This window comes from Dryobates pubescens, chromosome 28, assembly GCF_014839835.1.
Source record: "Dryobates pubescens isolate bDryPub1 chromosome 28, bDryPub1.pri, whole genome shotgun sequence".
Lineage (NCBI taxonomy): Eukaryota > Metazoa > Chordata > Aves > Piciformes > Picidae > Dryobates > Dryobates pubescens.
This window is the reverse complement of record NC_071639.1, coordinates 3692224-3709776: the sequence shown is the minus strand read 5'-3', so window position 1 is coordinate 3709776 and position 17553 is coordinate 3692224. Positions and strand designations below refer to the sequence as shown.

Genomic DNA, 17553 nt, shown 5'->3' with positions numbered 1-17553 from the left:
CTTTCCACTGGCATTCCCACTCTTTCCTTTCATTGTCAAATCTCTCCAGCAATTCCATCTTCTCTCTATTCCAGTTCCTCTCGGTGCTCTCCAGTTGCTGACGCAGGTCCATGGTCACAGTCTGTGCAACAGCAAGAAGACAGCTCTGCTTGCTTCCTTTCTGCCCTGGATGTTTCCTGGAAGTTGAGCAGAGACAATCTTACTTGGGTTTGAGTCTAGCTGTCAGGGGAAAAAAACCCAAAATATCCAAGCAAAATTCACCTTCCACTGCACTCAAAACCTTTTGCAATCTAAACATCCACTGCTAATGAACTTGGAAACCATCTCAATGCCTTCTTAGAACAGAACAGAATGGAACAGAATGGAACGGAACAGAATGGAATGGAACGGAACAGAATGGAATGGAATGGAATGGAATGGAATGGAATGGAATGGAATGGAATAGAATAGAATAGAATAGAATAGAATAGAATAGAATAGACCAGACCAGGTTGGAAGAGACCTTTGAGATCATCAAGTCCAACCTATCACCCAACACCATCTAATCAACTCAACCATGGCACCAAGCACCCCATGCAGTCTCTTCCTAACCACCTCCAGGGATGGTGACTCCACCACCTCCCTGGGCAGCACATCCCAATGGCCAATCTCTCTATGAAGAACTTCTTCCTAACCTCCAGCCTAAACCTCCCCTGGTGCAGCTTGAGATTTTGTCCTCTTGTTCTGGTGCTGGTTGCCTGGGAGAAGAGACCAACCCCCTCCTGGCTACAACCTCCCTTCAGGGAGTTGTTTGATAAGGGGCTCTGATTATATAAAAAAGTGATTGAAGGCCTTCAAAATTAACTCAAACCTGGGATGAAGTTAATTACACAAGTTGCAAAGAGTCACTTATAGCTCTGAGATCCACCCCCCAACTTGTGTTGCTCCTTATGATTCTCTGATTTCCTCCTGACATAACTTCTGAGAGGAAAACTCAACCTTCATTGACATCAGCAGCTGGCTGGCTCCAGAGTTTTGCTGCTGTTGTACTGTTGAATTGTCAGGGTTGGAAGGGACCTCAAGGATCATCCAGCTCCAACCCCCCTGCCATGGGCAGGGACCCCTCACGCTAGATCAGGTTGCCAGAGAGTTTTAACTCCTCTTTCTGTGACTCTTTTCTTCCTTCTTTTTCACGCTGTTTGGCTTGGGGGTTTGGTTTTGTTGGGTTGGGTTTTTGTTTGGCTGTTTCTGTGCCTTTGTTTGTGTGGGCTTTTATTTGTTTGGCTGGGGGCTTCCTGCTTTTGTGTGTTTCGCTGGGTGTCGGTTGGTTGGGTTTTGGAGGGGTTTCTGCTTGTCTGCTTTTCCCCCCCCTTACCAAATCTGGAGCCCTGGTGGCATACCCTCGGTCTGCCTAGTGCACTGAGACATCCCCACGGGTATTTCATACACAAGCAGCCCAGGGGGATGGCAAATGCCACGTTCTAATGTGCTGTCTGGATCAGAGCAGTGTCTGTGCTCTTTCTGCATGTCCTAGTCAAGGTCAGAAGCTCATTACAGCAATCAAATTCAAGCAAATAATCAATTTTGTCTCTGTCATCTGCATTTTCACAGCCCTCTCTCCTCTCAAGTGAAAACTGGTTTACACAACTACTTGAGGTTAACATTATTATTCCCCCCCATGTCTTGCCCATGCCCTTTCTACCCACATACTGCAAAACCAGAGGAGTTTGCAGCCAACCTCTAGCAATGTCTGAAATGAATCTGTGGTGACATCAGCTGAGAAGCTGTTTTTCAGCAGAGATTAATTAGATTGGATGTGCACAACCATTCAGATGCACAAACCTACCCTTGATTTCGCAGGGTGTGGTGGGGAAAGAGGGATTGCATTGTATTTCCAATACAGTTTGTAATTTGGATGACTTCAGGAAATGCTAAAGGTGTTTGTTCTGCTGTATGTCACAGGAGTGTGCACTTGGTACAGGAAAAGAAGTGACAATTGAGTGAGTGAAAGAGAGGGGGAAAGAAAAAGGAAAGGGAAATGACAGGGAGAAAGAGTGAAAGAAAGAGGAAAGAAGGACAGAAGGAGAGAAAGGGAAGGAGGGAGGGAGAAAGGGAAGGAGGGAGGGAGGAAGGGAAGGATGAAGGGAGGAAGGGAGGAAGAGAGGGAGGAAGGGAGGAAGAGAGGGAGGGAGGGAGGAAGAGAGGGAGGGAGGGAGGAAGAGAGGGAGGGAGGGAGGAAGAGAGGGAGGGAGGGAGGAAGAGAGGGAGGGAGGGAGGGAGGAGGAAGGAGGGAAAAGAAAGAGAAGGAAAGAAGGAAAGAAGGAAAGAAGGAAAGAAGGAAAGAAGGAAAGAAAGAAAGAAAGAAAGAAGAAAGAAAGAAAGAAAGAAAGAAAGAAAGAAAGAAAGAAAGAAAGAAAGAGAAAAAGAAAGAAAGAAAGAAAGAAAGAAAGAAAGAAAGAAAGAAAGAAAGAAAGAAAGAAAGAAAGAAAGAAAGAAAGAAAGAAAGAAAGGAAGAAAGAAAGAAAGAAAGAAAGAAAGAAAGAAAGAAAGAAAGAAAGAAAGAAAGAAAGAAAGAAAGAAAGAAAGAGAAAGAAAGAAAGAAAGAAAGAAAGAAAGAAAGAAAGAAAGAAAGAAAGAGAAAGAAAGAAAGAAAGAAAGAAAGAAAGAAAGAAAGAAAGAAAGAAAGAAAGAAAGAAAGAAAGAAAGAAAGAAAGAAAGAAAGAAAGAAAGAAAGAAAGAAAGGAAGAAAGAAAGAAAGAAAGAAAGAAAGAAAGAAAGAAAGAAAGAAAGGAAGAAAGAGAAAGGAAGAAAGAAAGAGAAAGGAAGAAAGAGAAAGGAAGAAAGGAAGAAAGAGAAAGGAAGAAAGGAAGAAAGAGAAAGGAAGAAAGGAAGAAAGGAAGAAAGGAAGAAAGGAAGAAAGGAAGAGAAAGGAAGAGAAAGGAAGAGAAAGGAAGAAAGGAAGAAAGGAAGAAAGAAAGGGAAAGAGAGAGAAAGAAAAGGAGAGAGACAAGAGAAAGAAAGAAAAATAGAGAGAAAGGGAGGGAGAGAGAAGGAAGGAAAGCGCCTCGAGTGCTCCCAGTGCTGTCATCCCTGTTCAGTTGATTTATCTGATGCCTGCTCTGAAGAAAGTGACCCAACAAAGTTTTTCTCTTAACTTCCACGAACGCCACACTGCACACAAACACCACTGGAGAGCTATTTAAATAGCTGTCTGCCACCTTAGCCACTTCCCTTCCTCTTTAAGCCTTAGCTGTTCAAAGCCACTGGTTCACCACAAGTCACGACTGTACCTTGCACGGAGTAAGAAACCCTCCCGAAGTTTTTCAGTCCGTTTCTAAGCAGCAGCAGCAGCAGCAGCAGCAATGAAATGCATAGCTAGCTGGGATCCAGTCCTGTGAATCTTGATCTTTTAAGAGAAAGAAGAAAGCTCAGCAAGGCACAGCCTGTCCACGGGGGCAAGCATTTGCAACCCCCCCTTTGACTTAACGCCGCAGCTCTCGCAGGCTGCAGACCAGTTCCCTCCAGCAGCATCCCAGCAGCTGGCTTCCCCGTGACGTCAGCGCTCAGAGGATGGGTTTCAAGCCATCTCCTCTTCCAACCCCCAGCCCTTGTAACTTTAGATCTCTCCTCCTATTTTGTGTAAACAACTCGCAAGCCCAGGACATTTTTAGGTTTCCATAGTGCAGCCCAGTCTTTGCAGCCTGCCAAAGCAGCCAGGGTGAATAGTGAAGCCATGACAATAGGCAATTGGAGGTTGCTTTTATTAGCACCCACCCTGCGCAGGAAGAGTCTCTGCTGCCTTCCACACCCCTTTGATTTGCAGGCTTCTGGTTGTCAGGATGATCACTTGGGGCTGTGCAACTGGGTTGTAAAAAAGGGGAGCTTGTCCCAAGCAGCAGTTTGGTTGTTTGACAGCAATCTTAATGAGCTCAAAGCAAACCTCTCCCCCGCCTAAAATCATTTCCTGCGTTCCAACTATGCTGCCACTTATCACAGAATCACAGAATCAATCACCCAGAATCACCAAGGTTGGAAGAGACCTCAAAGATCATCAAGTCCAATCCATAAGGTTGGGAAAGACCTCGAGGGTCATCAAGCTCAACCTGTCACCCAAGTGTGATGCACAGAACATTGGATGCTGTGTAGTCCTCCTCTCCTGCATTCTGGGAAATGGTGAGAATTCTCTCCCTGGGATATGGTGAGAATTATTTCTCTGGGATATACCCAAACCTTCCTGCTATTTTATAAGGTGTCTGGATCAGATTCTCCACTCTGGTAAGATAATTTGTGTTCACAGCGAAGCAAAGCGCTTCAGGTTGAATGGAGAATGTCCCCTGCACAGGAAACTCATCCCTGGCATAAGGCTAGCAAGGAAGGGCCAAAATCACCTCAGCCTGGATGGGAGGATCCATAGCAAGTGCTGGCATGGGGTGAGGGAAGGCAGCTTATGAAACAGAAATGATCCAGCAAGTGAAAGTCCACGGGAGGCTCTGAAGCCAGCAAAGTGAAATTTAGCTGCTCCCCCTGCTGAGCTGCAAGCAGGAGGAGCTCCACTGGCTCCCTGCAGCTCTGCTCACCACAGGAACTCTTGCACCCTGGGTTCAAAGTGCTTCCAGCTGGCATGCTGAGGGAGACCCCTGGGCAGGAGGTTCATGCCCTGCAGGGAACTTGTGCTTGGATGTGTGTGTGGGCAGTGATTTGACACCCTCCAGGGGAAACTGGTACTTCAGGGAACTTTTGCCCCGCATGGACCTGGAGAAGGGCCACAAAGTATTTGACTCATGCAACAGAAAGCTCTGGGCAAAACCTGCTGTCAGATGGGTGTCTTCAAATGCACTTAGCAGGAGTGACAGATTTTTGTGGGCAGAGCAGCTGATGACAAGAGGATCAGCGAGATGGAGGGCACGGTATGAGGATTCACACGTCCTCTGCCCAGTCAGCACTCTCCTCTTTGGAACAATAAAGCCTGAGCTGTGATAAAATCCATGCACAGCATCAAGATCTTAGCTCTGGGTGCATTTTATAGTAAATACCAAAGCAGGTTTCAGGGCAAAACCATTTTTTCTCCTTATATGGTCTAGCTGCAAGTCTCAGTGTGAATGCATTCCTGGGGGTGCTCATTCTGCTCCCACGTAACACAAATAACAGGCCTGGGCTATTTGTGAAAGTCCCAGAGATGAGCTAAAAATTGAGCAAAGATGCCTGCCCTACAAGACTACCCTGGGTGATCCTGCTTGTGGCAGGGGGGTTGGACTCAATGATCTCTGCAGGTCCCTTCCAACTTCCACCATTCTGTGAAACACACAACTGAATGCTTCTGAAGGAGTTGCCCAGGCTCCAGGCTCTGAGGATTTACAGATTGCCTGCTCACAAAGCGTGAAGTGTGACTCTCTTTTGGGCCAGCTGACACAGCTGGGAGCAGAAGGGAGCCCACAGCTGCAGGCTGGGTGTCACAGCACAGCCTCCTCCCCAAAGCCAGCACAGCTGCATGACAAGTGAAGACAGCCTCTGGACATGTTGGTTTAGTCTCACCCACCGGCGCAAGCTAACTCAGTGTCCCTCATCCTGGTATGCAAACTCTTTGAAGTAAAGCACAGTAAAATGAAAGAAAACAATGGGACTCAATCCCAGGCTGGAGTTCTGACTTGGGCAAAGCTTTCCACGCCTGTCAGCATGAGGAATGAGAAATGTGTGAGACTGAGGGCCTCATCAGGAGACAAGAGCTGGCCCCTCACTCCTAGGTCAAAGGGCCATGTTAAAATCATCCTGTTCTGTGTGGTCTGCCCTAGGTCAACCTGCTCAGGCAAGGGGGTTGGACTTTATGATCTCCAGAGGTCCCTTCCAGCCCCCACTCCATTCTGTGACTTCATAATATGTGAAACTGGACCAGATGATCCTTGGGGTCACAGGCTCACAGCATGTTGGGAGGTTGGAAAGGACCTCTGGAGATCTTGGAGTCCAATCCCCCTGCCAGAGCAGGAACACAGCATGTTGGAGGTTGGAAGGGACCTCTGGAGATCATGGAGTCCAACCCCCCTGCCAGAGCAGGAGCAGAGAATCCAGCACAGGTCACACAGGAACACATCCAGACAGGGCTGGAAATTCTCCAGAGAAAGAGGCTCTACAACCTCTCTGGGGAGCCTGCTCCAGTGCTCTGTGACCCTCACAGTGAAGAAGTTCCTCCTCATGTTGTTAGGTGGAACCTCCTGTGCTGGAGTTCATATCCACTGTCCCTTGTCCCAGTGCAACTTGGTTTATTGCTTAGGACACCCTGGAGAGTAGCAGCAGTGACTTTTGCATTTGAGGAAGAAAGGTTATCCAGCAGAGATGTTCCCTGCCCTGTAGCAGCAGCACACAAAGCAGCAAGTGTGGCTTTCAGGCCTCTGGCACAGGCAAAAAATGCTGGAAGGCTGTTAGAATCATAGGCATTTAGGTTGGAAAAGACATTCAAGAACATCAAGTCCAACCATTAATCCTACTCTACCAAGTCCACCACTAAGCCATATCCCCAAGCACCACATCTACACAGCTTTTAAACACCTCCCTGGGCAGCCTGATCCAATGCCTGACAACCCCTCCAGTGAAAAGATTTGCCCTATTGTCCAGCCCAAACCTCCCCTGGTGCAACTTGAGGCCATTCCTTCTTCTTCTATCACTAGTTACTTGGGAGTTACAGGCTTCCTCCACCTGACAGGCTGCTTCCATACCTGCTGCCAGGATAGGATAGGATAGGATAGGATAGGATAGGATAGGATAGGATAGGATAGGATAGGATAGGATAGGATAGGATGGAATAGCATAGCATAGCATAGCATAGCATAGCATAGAATAGCATAGCATAGCATAGCATAGCATAGAATAGAATAGAATTAACCAGGTTGGAAAAGACCTTCAAGATCATCAAGTCCAACCTATCACCCAACACCATCTAACCAACTAAACCATGGCACCAAAATGCCTCATCCAGTCTCTTCTTAAACACCTCCAGGGATGGTGACTCCACCACCTCCCTGGGCAGCACATTCCAGTGGGCAATCTCTCCTTCTGGGAACAATTTCATCCTAACATCTAGCCTAAACCTCCCCTGCTGCAGCTTGAGACTGCAGACAGACCTTTTGTTCTGTTGGTGAGAAGAGACCCACCTGGCTACAACCTCCCTTCAGGTAGTTGTAGACAGCAATAAGGTCTCCTCTGCACCTTGGTAACCTGGGCAAATCCATCAGGAGTGCAAAGCCATCCCCTGGGAAATAAGCAGAAGGGAAGAGAAAGTCTGTTGTGCACTTCTGAAATGGCAGATGACTTCAGTGGAGAAACAGAGCCAACAAAGTGTTATGTCATGTCCCTTCTCCAAGGTTACATTGGAAATCAGTGGCAGATACTTTAGATGTTTACTTTAAATAGAGCCACTGCAATATTCCCCATAGGCAACTGCATGTGTAATGGCAAAAGTTGGGGTTTGAATATCACTTCCCCTGGCATTCAATCAGAGACAGAAATGTAAGCCAATGGGAATTACGTCCCCGACACTGATGCCTTTGGAAGTCTCCTACTCACCTATCAAATTCTGGGGTGACTAAGGAGAAGGGCATCAAATATCCTAAAGCTCTGCTTGGTTTTGTAAACAACTGGCCAGGTTCATGTGCAGTTCAGCGCTATTTAGAATGCATGCAGCCAGCCATGATTTTGGCACTTTGCTATTTTCCAGCTGCCAGGCATGTTGCTGCACCACAGCACCTGCTCCCCTCTGGTTTGGAGTCTGAGCCACTGGTGACATGTGTCAGCAGACACTTACTCTGTCTCTACACTGCAGCTTCAGGCAAGGATATTTTGGGTTGAAAGAAATATCTCTGCTCCTGGAGAAGATGAGCATTCTGCTATCAAGGGAGTATTTGTAGTGCTTATTTTGCCAGGGAATTCAGAGCAAACTCTGAATAGGAAATGAATTTCATTGACTTTACCTGGCTGCATTCATAGAATCAATAAGGTTGGAAAAGACCTCAGAGATCATCAAGCCCAACTTGTCCCCCAACACCTCCTGACTAACTGGCTTCAAGTGCCACATCCAATCCCCATTTGAACACCTGCAGGGATGGTGACTCCACCACCTGCCTGGGCAGCACATTCCAATGACTAACAACTCTCAGTGAAGAACTTTCTCCTCACCTCCAGCCTAAACTTCCCCTGGCACAGCTTGAGACTGTGTCCTCTTGTTCTGCTGCTGCTTGCCTGGGAGAAGAGACCAACCCCCACCTGGCTACAACCTCCCTTCAGGGAGCTGTAGAGAGCAAGAAGGTCTCCCCTGAGCCTCCTCTTCTCCAGGCTAAACAAACCCAGCTCCCTCAGCCTCTCCTTGTAGGGCTTGTGCTCAAGGCCTCTCCCCAGCCTCGTTGCCCTTCTCTGGACACCTTCAAGTGTCTCAATGCCCTTCTTAAACTGAGGGGCCCAGAACTGCACACAGAACCCTAGAATTGCTTGGGTTGGAAAAGCCTTCTAAGATCATCCTAAAACCACCACGGCCATTAAACCGTGTGCCAAAGCGCCATGTCCACACGTCAGGGATGCTGGCTCCACCACCTTCCTGGGCAGCCTGTTCCAATACCTGACCACATTTGCAGCTAAGAGATTTTTCCTACTCTCCAACCTAACCCTCCCCTGGCACAAATTCAGGCCACTTTCTCTCCTTCTATCACCTGATCCTAGGGAGAAGAGCCCAACCTCCACCTCACTTCAACCTCCTTTCGGGGTACTGTAGAGAGCAATGAGGTCTTCCCTCAACCTCCTCTTCTCCAAATTCAATGAAACCAATGTAGTTAAATTCCTCTGGCAGCATTAGAGGACAAAGCTGCACCTGGTTTCTAAATGGCTCAAAAATTGGCTGGCAACACTGCTGCTGATTCACACAAGTGTAAAACTGGAAGTTGCATGAAAATGGAACACGTATAGAAGTGGATCTGTAGATCCAATAACAAATTGGATCCAGTAAAAATGGGAACAACAGATGCAGGACCTCTTCTTTCTGAAAGAACCTGGGATGAACTCCCTGGCAACACAGGAGAGCAGAAATTTCCTCTTTCAGAAAAGCAGACTCGAGGCTGTCTCAGGGTTCAAATTCAGTAACACTTGGGAGGGAAGATGAATAATTTGCCAAAGTGGGAACTGTGGATCTGCTGTTGGCTTAAAAAGTGAGGTCTGAACTGGTAGGGAAGCTGGCATCACCCAGCTGGTTACCAACATGAAAGCAAAACCTTGCATTCTCCTGGCTCTTCAGAAGGAGCAGCTCTGCTGCAGACAGAACCCAGCGAATCAGCAGTGCTCTGCCCGCCTCCCACGCGCTCCTGCGACAGGATCTGGCTGTGTCCAGCTGCGTTTACTCACTCACCTGTGAGCTGGACTTTGCCTCCCCGTGGGGAGACTCTGCCTCCCCTCTTGGCAAGTCAAATTATTTCATTGCTTGCTGAGACCAAGGTAGCTCAGCTTGGCAAGGCACAGAACACTTATTACGTTGGCTAGAGGTTATCTTCTGCTATGGAGAGATGTCCACGATTAGCTTTCTTGGCAGCTTTCAGACCAGTGAAAAATGGAGAGCTGTGAATTTCCCTGGGGGTGCACAACAGAGAAGCAGCTCCAATCACTCCCTTCAAGCTGAAGGCAGAAGGACATGAGAAACATCTCATCCCTTATGGACATTTCTCTTTACTGAGGTTTGCAGGGAGTGTTCACTATTCTCCTTGCTCATCAAAGGCTGTGGGGAGCTTCTCAAGCCATTTTGGACGCTTTCATTCCTGATTTTCAGAAGCTGCCTGTGCAAGAGCTCCCTAAATGTCCCAAAATGTTTCTCAGCTTTGCTTTGCTGATTTCTGACAATTAGGAGAAGTAAAAACCCAACTCTATCCATGAGACATCACCGTGAGAAATCAGTGGGTTTCTAACTGCCCATCCTGTGCAGATGTTGTCTCCACCTTTTGGCTCAAGAGGTTCACCCTCACCTTTTCTGACTTCTGAGAAAGAAGCAACCCTTTCCCAGTTCCTTTCAAGGTCACAGAATCCTAGAAGGGCTCAGGTTGGAAGGGACCTCAGAGATCATCTACTCCAACCTCCTCACCATGGGCAGGGACACCTCTCAACAAGACTTGGCCAATCAAGGCCTCATTCAACCTGGCCTTGGACACCCCCAGGGAGGAGGCATCCCCAGCCTCCCTGGGCAGCCTATCCTAGTGTCTCACCACCCTTGTACTGAAGAACTTCCTAAGATCCAGTCTAATCCTGCTCTCCCTCAGCTTCAAACCATCCCCCCTTGTCCTGTCTCTAGACACTCTGATGAAAAGTCCCTCTGCAGCCTTCCTGTAGGATCCCTTCAGGCATTGGAAGGCAGCTCTAAAGTCCCCCAGGGTCCTCTCTTCTTCAGGCTGAACAACCCCAGCTCCCTCAGCCTATCCTCATTCAATGTCTGAATTCAGTGTATTAAACTTTCCTACTACTCTACCTTATACTATTACTGATACACTCAGTGTAACCCAAACTCTCCCAACTCATCTTTATTACACACAAGGGTGAGGAAGGTATAAGCAAGTGTGGGTTAAAATCTGTAAGCTTAGAACTTCAGCTCAGATTGAAGCAGGGTTGGTTTTTTTTTCCTCTTAATGGGATTGTGCCAGCAACATTTAAGACAACTCAGATGATCTTTCCTTCCCCTAAGGGGGAGAGCAAAACAAAAATAAACTCCAAACTTCTCCTGCTAAGATCTGATACGACAAGTTTCAGCCTCAAATTATTGTACTTTTGATGTCCAAACTGCCAGCTCCTAAGGGGGAGTTGGGGGAGGGGGGGGAATTGCTCACAGCAGTGACTGAGAGAAAAGCAGCAAAAGGATCTTGGCCCAGTGGTTTGAGAAATATCTTTACAGTTACAGGAATCCACTGTGAAGGACGGTCTGCTTGAAGATGTCTTGGCATAACCTTGCAATAGAAGCTGAGGGAAGAGCTCTGCTCTCTACAACTACCTGAAAGGAAGTTGGACTCAGGTCGGGGTTGGTCTCTTCTCCCTGGTAACAAGCAATAGGACAAGAGGAAATGGCCTTAGATTGCACAAGGGGAGGTTTAGGTTGAATAGGAGAAGAAAATTCTTGACTGAAAGGGTTCTTAAAGACTGGAACTGGCTGTCCATGGAGGTGGTTGAATCCCCATCCTTGGAGGTGTTTCAAAGAGGCAGAGATGTGGTGCTGTTCTGGGCCCCTCAGTTTAGGAAGGAGGTTGACTTGCTGGAACGAGTCCAGAGAAGAGCAACAAAGTTGGTGAGGGGTTTGGAACATAAGCCCTATGAGGAGAGGCTGAGGGAGCTGGGGTTGCTTAGCCTGGAGAAGAGGAGACTCAGGGGTGACCTTATTACTCTCTACAACTACCTGAAGGGAGGTTGTAGACAGACGGATGTTGGTCTCTTCTCCCAGGCAAGCAGTACCAGAACAAGAGGACACAGCCTCAGGCTGCGCCAGGGGAGGTTCAGGCTGGATGTTAGAAAAAAGTTCTATACAGAAAGAGTGATTGCACATTGGAATGGGCTGCCTGGGGAGGTGGTGGAGTCGCCATCACTGGAGGTTTTCAGGAGAAGACTTGATGGGGTGCTTGGTGCCGTGGGTTAGTTGCTTGGGCGGTGTTGGATTGGTTGATGGGTTGGACACGATGATCTTGAAGGTCTCTTCCAACCTGGTTTATTCTATGTATTCTATGTATGTATTCTATGGTTTAGCAGCAGCCTTGGTAGAGTTAGAGAATGGCTGGACTCAATGACCTTGAAAGCCTTTTCCAACCAAAACAATTCTGTGATTCTAACTGGGTTTCATGTGGCCATTTGCCTGGAGCAGAGGGTGCAGCCAGCCTACATCTCTCAGAACTCTTTACCTACTCAGATACCTCCCCCTCATGCCTCTCACTCACAGGGGCTCTGGCTCCTTGCCACGTTTCTGGATACAGAGCTCTTTATCCCAACCACTCTGATGTTGTCCCCTCTGTGGTGTCTAATCCACACAATGCAGTGCTGAAAACCATTCTGACCACAACCATGCACAAAATAGACAAAAGCTGTGACATACAACTGCAGGCTGCACATCAAATGTGGGTTTACAACTCAGCTCTGGCTAGAACACAAATTCTTTTTCTGGGAGTAGGAAGAGGAAAGGAAAAGGCTCCTCACACCCACTCTGCATATTTCTGGCCTGCTTCAGATTTGGTGCAAATCAATTGAATATTAAACTGGTTTCTTATTAAAAATAATCACAGAATGTTAGGGGCTGGAAGGGACCTCCAAAGCTCATCCAGTCCAACCCCCGTGCCAGAGCAGGATCACCTAGAGCAGGTCACACAGGAACACAGCCAAGGCAGGTCTTGAATATCCCCCGAGAGGGAGACTCCACAACCCCCCTGGGCAGCCTGTTCCAGGCCTCTGTCACTCTTATAGGGGAAAAATCTTTCCCCCTGTTTCCATGGAACTTCCTCTGCCTCAGCTTCCACCACTGCCCCTTGTGCTGGCATTGGGCATCACCCAGCAGAGCCTGGCTCCAGCCTCTTGGCACTCACCCTGCACATCCTCATAAACACGAATGAGGTCACCCTCAGGCTCCTCCTCTCCAGGCTACAGCACCCTCAGCTCCCTAGGACTCTCCTCATAAGGAAGATGTTCCACTGGAGGAGAAAGTCCTTCACAGAGAGAGTTGTTAGCTGTTGGAATGGGCTACCCAGGGAGGTGGTGGAGTCCCCATCCCTGGAGGTGCTCAAGAGGGGATTGGATGTGGCACTTAGTGCCACGGTTTAGTAGTCATGAGGTTTTGGGTGCCAAGTTGGACTTCATGATCTTTGAGGTCTTTTCCAACCTTATTGGTTCTATGATTCTATGATTCATCATTTTTGTGTCTCTGTGCTGGACTCTCTCAAGCAGTTCCTTGAGGTCCTTCTTGACCTGAGGAGCCCAGAACTGGACACAGCACTCCAGATGTGGCCTCACCAGGGTAGAATAGAGGGGGAGGAGAACCTCTCCCGACCTATTAACCACAGCCCAGGATGGCATTGGCCTTCTTGGCCATAAGAGCACATTGCTGGCTCATAATCCATGCACTAGGACCCCCAGGTCCTTTTCCCTTTCACTGCTCTCCAGCAGGTCAGTCCCCAACCTATACTGGTCCATGGGGTTGTTCTTTCCCAGATGCAAGACTCTGCACTTGCCCTTAATAAAAGCAGACCAAGTGAGAAGCATCCTTCTCTGTTTGCTTACCTGGAACACCGTGGTGAGCAGGTGTCCTGTTCAGCTGGGTGACTTTTGGGGTGGTTTTCTTCTTGCAGGTCGGTTTGGGGTTTTTTGGGTTGGTTTTGGTAAACAAGTAGTCTTCAGTGTTTTTACAGCAGTGTCTATGACAGAAACTATGTCTCTTGCACTTCTTATCTTGGAGGGTGGACAAAATAAACAAACTGAAAATAATACTACAATGAACAGTAAATGATGAATGGCTTACAGTACAAAAAACAGTGTAAAAAGGAAGACAAGTTTAAATATTGTTGTGTATGAAAGGGATGAAAATAATACAAGGATGAGGATAAGTAAAATGATAGGCTGGAACATCTGGGAAAGTAAATACAAAGACAAAGAGAACAGTCAATTAATGGAATAGCCAGTCCAAAGTCTCAACAAAACAGTGAATCAGGCTAAGCTTGTGGAGGCACCAAGTGCCCATCTCCCATTGACTTCAGTAGGAGCTCTGCATGGTCAGGCCCTGGGACATCCAATTTCACTATGGCTCTGATGTGTTTGGAGAAAACACTAATTACTTTGCTTTAAATTTGTGTCAGCCCATGCAGTGCTCTGCCTTGAAGCTAATGGGAGCTCCACAAGCTCAGAGCTATTGCTAGATCAGAAAGTGAGCATGCCAAATGCCATTTCTCTTTGATTTCATGCAGTACATGGACAGGAAGGAATTGATTAGCTTCAAACTCACTGCGTCTGTGACTTTCTGATACAAGGAAACAAAAGACTAATTAGTCAGCATAGGAGGAAAAAATAATAGCTTTCAGCTTCATCTGGCAACTACTTTAACTGTCAATTAGCAGTGCAGCACAAAGTAAATGAACACAGCAAGAGATTTACTAAACCACTGGATAACACCATGAGCAATAACAAGATTAGGCAGCTACAGGATAGCACAGGAAGATGATGGTAGGTCATTGAGGGCTTTTTTTTAACAGCAAAATATCTTGAGCCAGCAAAGAACTTGCTCCTCAAAACCTCTCTGGAATAATCCTGCCTAAAAATGACCTTTAGTCACTGCTGCATGTCAGCAGAGACCCCCCCCCAGGCCTCCAACTAGATAGAATCAGTTAAAGCAACGCCGATATTCAGGCTGCCATATGGCTCTGTGGTTCTGGGAAGCAGATTTGCTTGGGTTGTTTGTCTCTGAGGTTTGCCATATTGTCTGTGATTTTGGAAAGTCAAGGTGTCCTCTTGTTTAAAATGAGTGAGGTTTTTTCCTTTGTATTCATTTAACAGGACCCCAACTAGTAAGGATATGATCACGGTCATTTACTTGCCCAAAGTGCTGCCTGCACTGCCCTTCCCGGCAACGAAGGCACAACTCTGGCAAACGCAGCTGCAAACTCTGAAAGGCAGAAAACCTTCTGCCTCCTAGAGCAGAATCCTCTGAAATTCCAGGAGTCCAAACTCACTCACTGTGGAACCCCCACCCCTGGAGGTGTTTCAGAGAGGCAGAGACAGGGTGCTGAGGGCCAAGGTTTGGCACCAGCCTCGGCAGAGTGAGAGAATGGTCGGACTGGATGACCTTGAAGGTCCTTTCCAACCCAAAGGGCTCTCTGGTTCTAACAAGGATCAAAAATCACGCAAGGAACAGCTCTTTTTCTCTAGAACGAAGGCTCGTCATGGGCCACACAGCAAACCTGAGGCCTAATTCCCTGGGCAGAGCCTCTTTACCTGCGCGCCGTAAGAAGTAAAAGTCTACCTGACTCACTGACAAAGGTTCGTCTGTGCTGCGGTCATCCGAAGACTTTGGGACTTCCAGTCTGTCGATGAAAGCCTGGAGCTCTTTCCTGAAGGCCTTCATCTGGGCGTTGATCCTGTAAAGAAGCTCATGCTCGCGTATCCTGCTGCCATCATCTTCCTCATCCATCAGTCCAAAGAGGTCCCCATTAGCTACATAAATTCTGGCCTCTGTTATGATGGTGCTCGTGTCAGCAATTAAGCGATCTATTGTCTTGCCCAGCCGCTCGGCCTCGGAGCGAATGTCCTTCATCTGCTGCCTGTCAGTGAAGCTTTTCTGCCACCCCGCCGGGGTGGGGTAAAAGGACCTGGTGGGTGTCAGGCAGCGGATGTTGCGTACCTCCTCGGAGTCGCTCTCCCCTCCGATGGGGCCCTCCCTCTTGCGGTGCGGGGGGCGCGAGTCGTCGTCGCTCTCTTTCTTGCCCGCGTCGCTTTCGGCGTCGCTGTCCCGGGGGCTGCCCCGGATGCCCAGGTGAGAGGCCAAGTCGTAGCGCTGCATGTTGGACATCAGGACCCTGTTCTCGTACTGGAGCTGCATGACCTTGCCGCTCAGCTCGTTGATCTGCATGCGCGCGGCTTTGAGCTCCTCCTGCAGCGCCTCCGTCTTGGCGCTGTCGTGGTGCCTGGAGCTCTCGTGGGCCCCGGACTTGTACTTGTACTTGTTCAGCTCGGCCGTGATGCGCTTGTTTTGCTCCTCCAAGTCGGCCACGTTCCTCCTCAGCAGCTCGGTCTCGTCTTCCACCAGCTGCAAGTGCTGCCGCAACTCTGACAGGGACTCGCTCTGCTCTCCCAGGAGGGGGTTCGCGGTCCCTGAGAAATCGTCTCCTCTGAGATCGTCAAGCTCCGCTTTCAGCCCTCTGTTTTCTACTTCTAGTTCCACTATTTTTCTCCCCAGGATGTTAGCTTCCTCCTCTACAAGCCTCAACCGAAGCTTGAGCTCAGCTTCTCTTGTGGTAGGTGGCCCACCTGCTTCTCCTTTTGGCAAGGGGCTGTCCAAATCCCCGTAAAAGGATCTGTACTTTTGCAGCTCGTGTTCAAATCTGTCTTTCTCTTTATCTATCTTAGCCATCTTCTTCCTCATCAAGGCTGCTTCTTCTTTGACAAACTGTAGCTGGCATTTCAGGTCTTCATTGTCCTCCTGGGACAAAAAGAAAAAGCAGCCTGTGAAGAAACTTGCTGTAAAGCAGGAGGCCTCCAGTGGATGGTCTTAAGTCACAAGGTTAACCATCACAGGTGCACAGCTCTAGAAACTAAGAGATTTTCCTGCACTGATCAATAAATAGATAGAAATAAACACTTAGGGGGAGATGACTTCTTCACTGGTGACTAAAAGTTTGCACAGCCCCCAGAAAACACTTGGAGGGTGGGGGGGGGAGGGGAGGTTGGGGGCACTCATAAAAAGAGCCTTATTTGTTTCTAGGCTTGCAACACTGTGATAGAATTGACAGTGCTCACGAGGCCAGAAGCCAGCACACAAAGGCTCTAGAATCTTGGGTCACTGCTGCTCCCACTCAATTCTTTTGCTCAGAACACAGAGTGGATGAGCACTGGTGGGCTCCACAGCAGCAGTTTGTTCAGGTGGGCTGACTGCAGATGTGGGCTAAGAGCTCTCTGTTTCACAGCACACAGGAAAGAGCAAAGCAAGCAGGCAAGCAAAATGCAAATCTACCAACCGTGAGCACAGTTTCTTTTACAAGGGCTTGTAGTGACAGGACGAGGGGCAAGGACCACAAAGATGATCAGAGGGCTGAGAGAGTTGGAGGTGCTTAGCCTGGAGAAGAGAAGGTTCCAGGGAGGCCTTAAAGCAGCCTTCCAGCACCTGAAAGCATCCACAGCAGAGCTGGGGAGGGATTTTGACAAGGGCTGGGAGTGACAGGATGAGAGACAATGGCTTTGAGCTGGAAAACGGGAGATTGAGACTGGAGATTAGGAAGAAATTCTTTCCAGTGAAGGTGGGGAGACACTGGAACAGGTTGCCCAGGGAGGCTGTGGATACCACCTCCCTTGAGGTGCTCAAGGCCAGGCTGGATGAGGCCTTGAGCAACCTGGGCTGGTGGGAGGTGTTGCTGCCCACAGCAGGGGGGCTGGAACTGGATGGTCTTTAAGGTCGCTTCCAACCCAAACCGCTCTATGATTCCATGATTTCCACCGTGTCCCTGAAGCCCCCACACGAGAATCCAGGCTACTGCTATTGCAACTTACCTCTGTTGGTGTCTGCTGTGACTTTTTTTCTGACTTTGGCAGGTCTTTGCTCCCTCTTCTCTTCAGTGACTGCTGCAATAACAATACAATGAGATACAGTGAGTATTTCATTAAGAGGTATGTAATGCAGCCACTCTTTTAAAACACAGCAAGTCAAACACAACCATAAGAGAATTAATTCCTTGTAATCCTTGAGCTACAAAGTACAGAGGTGAGACAGAGCTGCCCCAAAATGACCCAGCAATGTTACATGAGCATTGGTTTAATCACTCCTGTTACCTGTTTTCTTCATTTGAATACATTAATACGTTTTAAGACTAGCACATAAGCATAGAATTGTTT

At 48.1% G+C, this 17553-nt stretch overlaps 1 protein-coding gene across 6 annotated transcripts in view; it reads right to left on the bottom strand.

Annotated features, from left to right (window-relative positions):
- Positions 1 to 61: 61 nt before the first annotated feature.
- Positions 62 to 17553, bottom strand: part of SOGA3 (SOGA family member 3) — a 47401-nt gene continuing 29909 nt past the window's right edge. The window contains exons 5-9 of one of the 6 annotated variants that reach the window (XM_054173955.1): positions 17212 to 17283; positions 14972 to 16147; positions 13240 to 13584; positions 3270 to 3385; positions 62 to 176 (exon numbers count right to left, since the gene is read on the bottom strand). In XM_054173955.1, coding sequence (XP_054029930.1) covers positions 13474 to 13584; positions 14972 to 16147; positions 17212 to 17283 — 1359 coding nt within the window. In that variant the 3' untranslated portion in view covers positions 62 to 176; positions 3270 to 3385; positions 13240 to 13473. Of the gene's footprint in view, positions 177 to 3269; positions 3386 to 13239; positions 13973 to 14971; positions 16148 to 17211; positions 17284 to 17553 lie in introns of those variants that run through there. The other 5 variants (XM_054173957.1, XM_054173958.1, XM_054173959.1 and 2 more) reach the window with 5 other exon arrangements.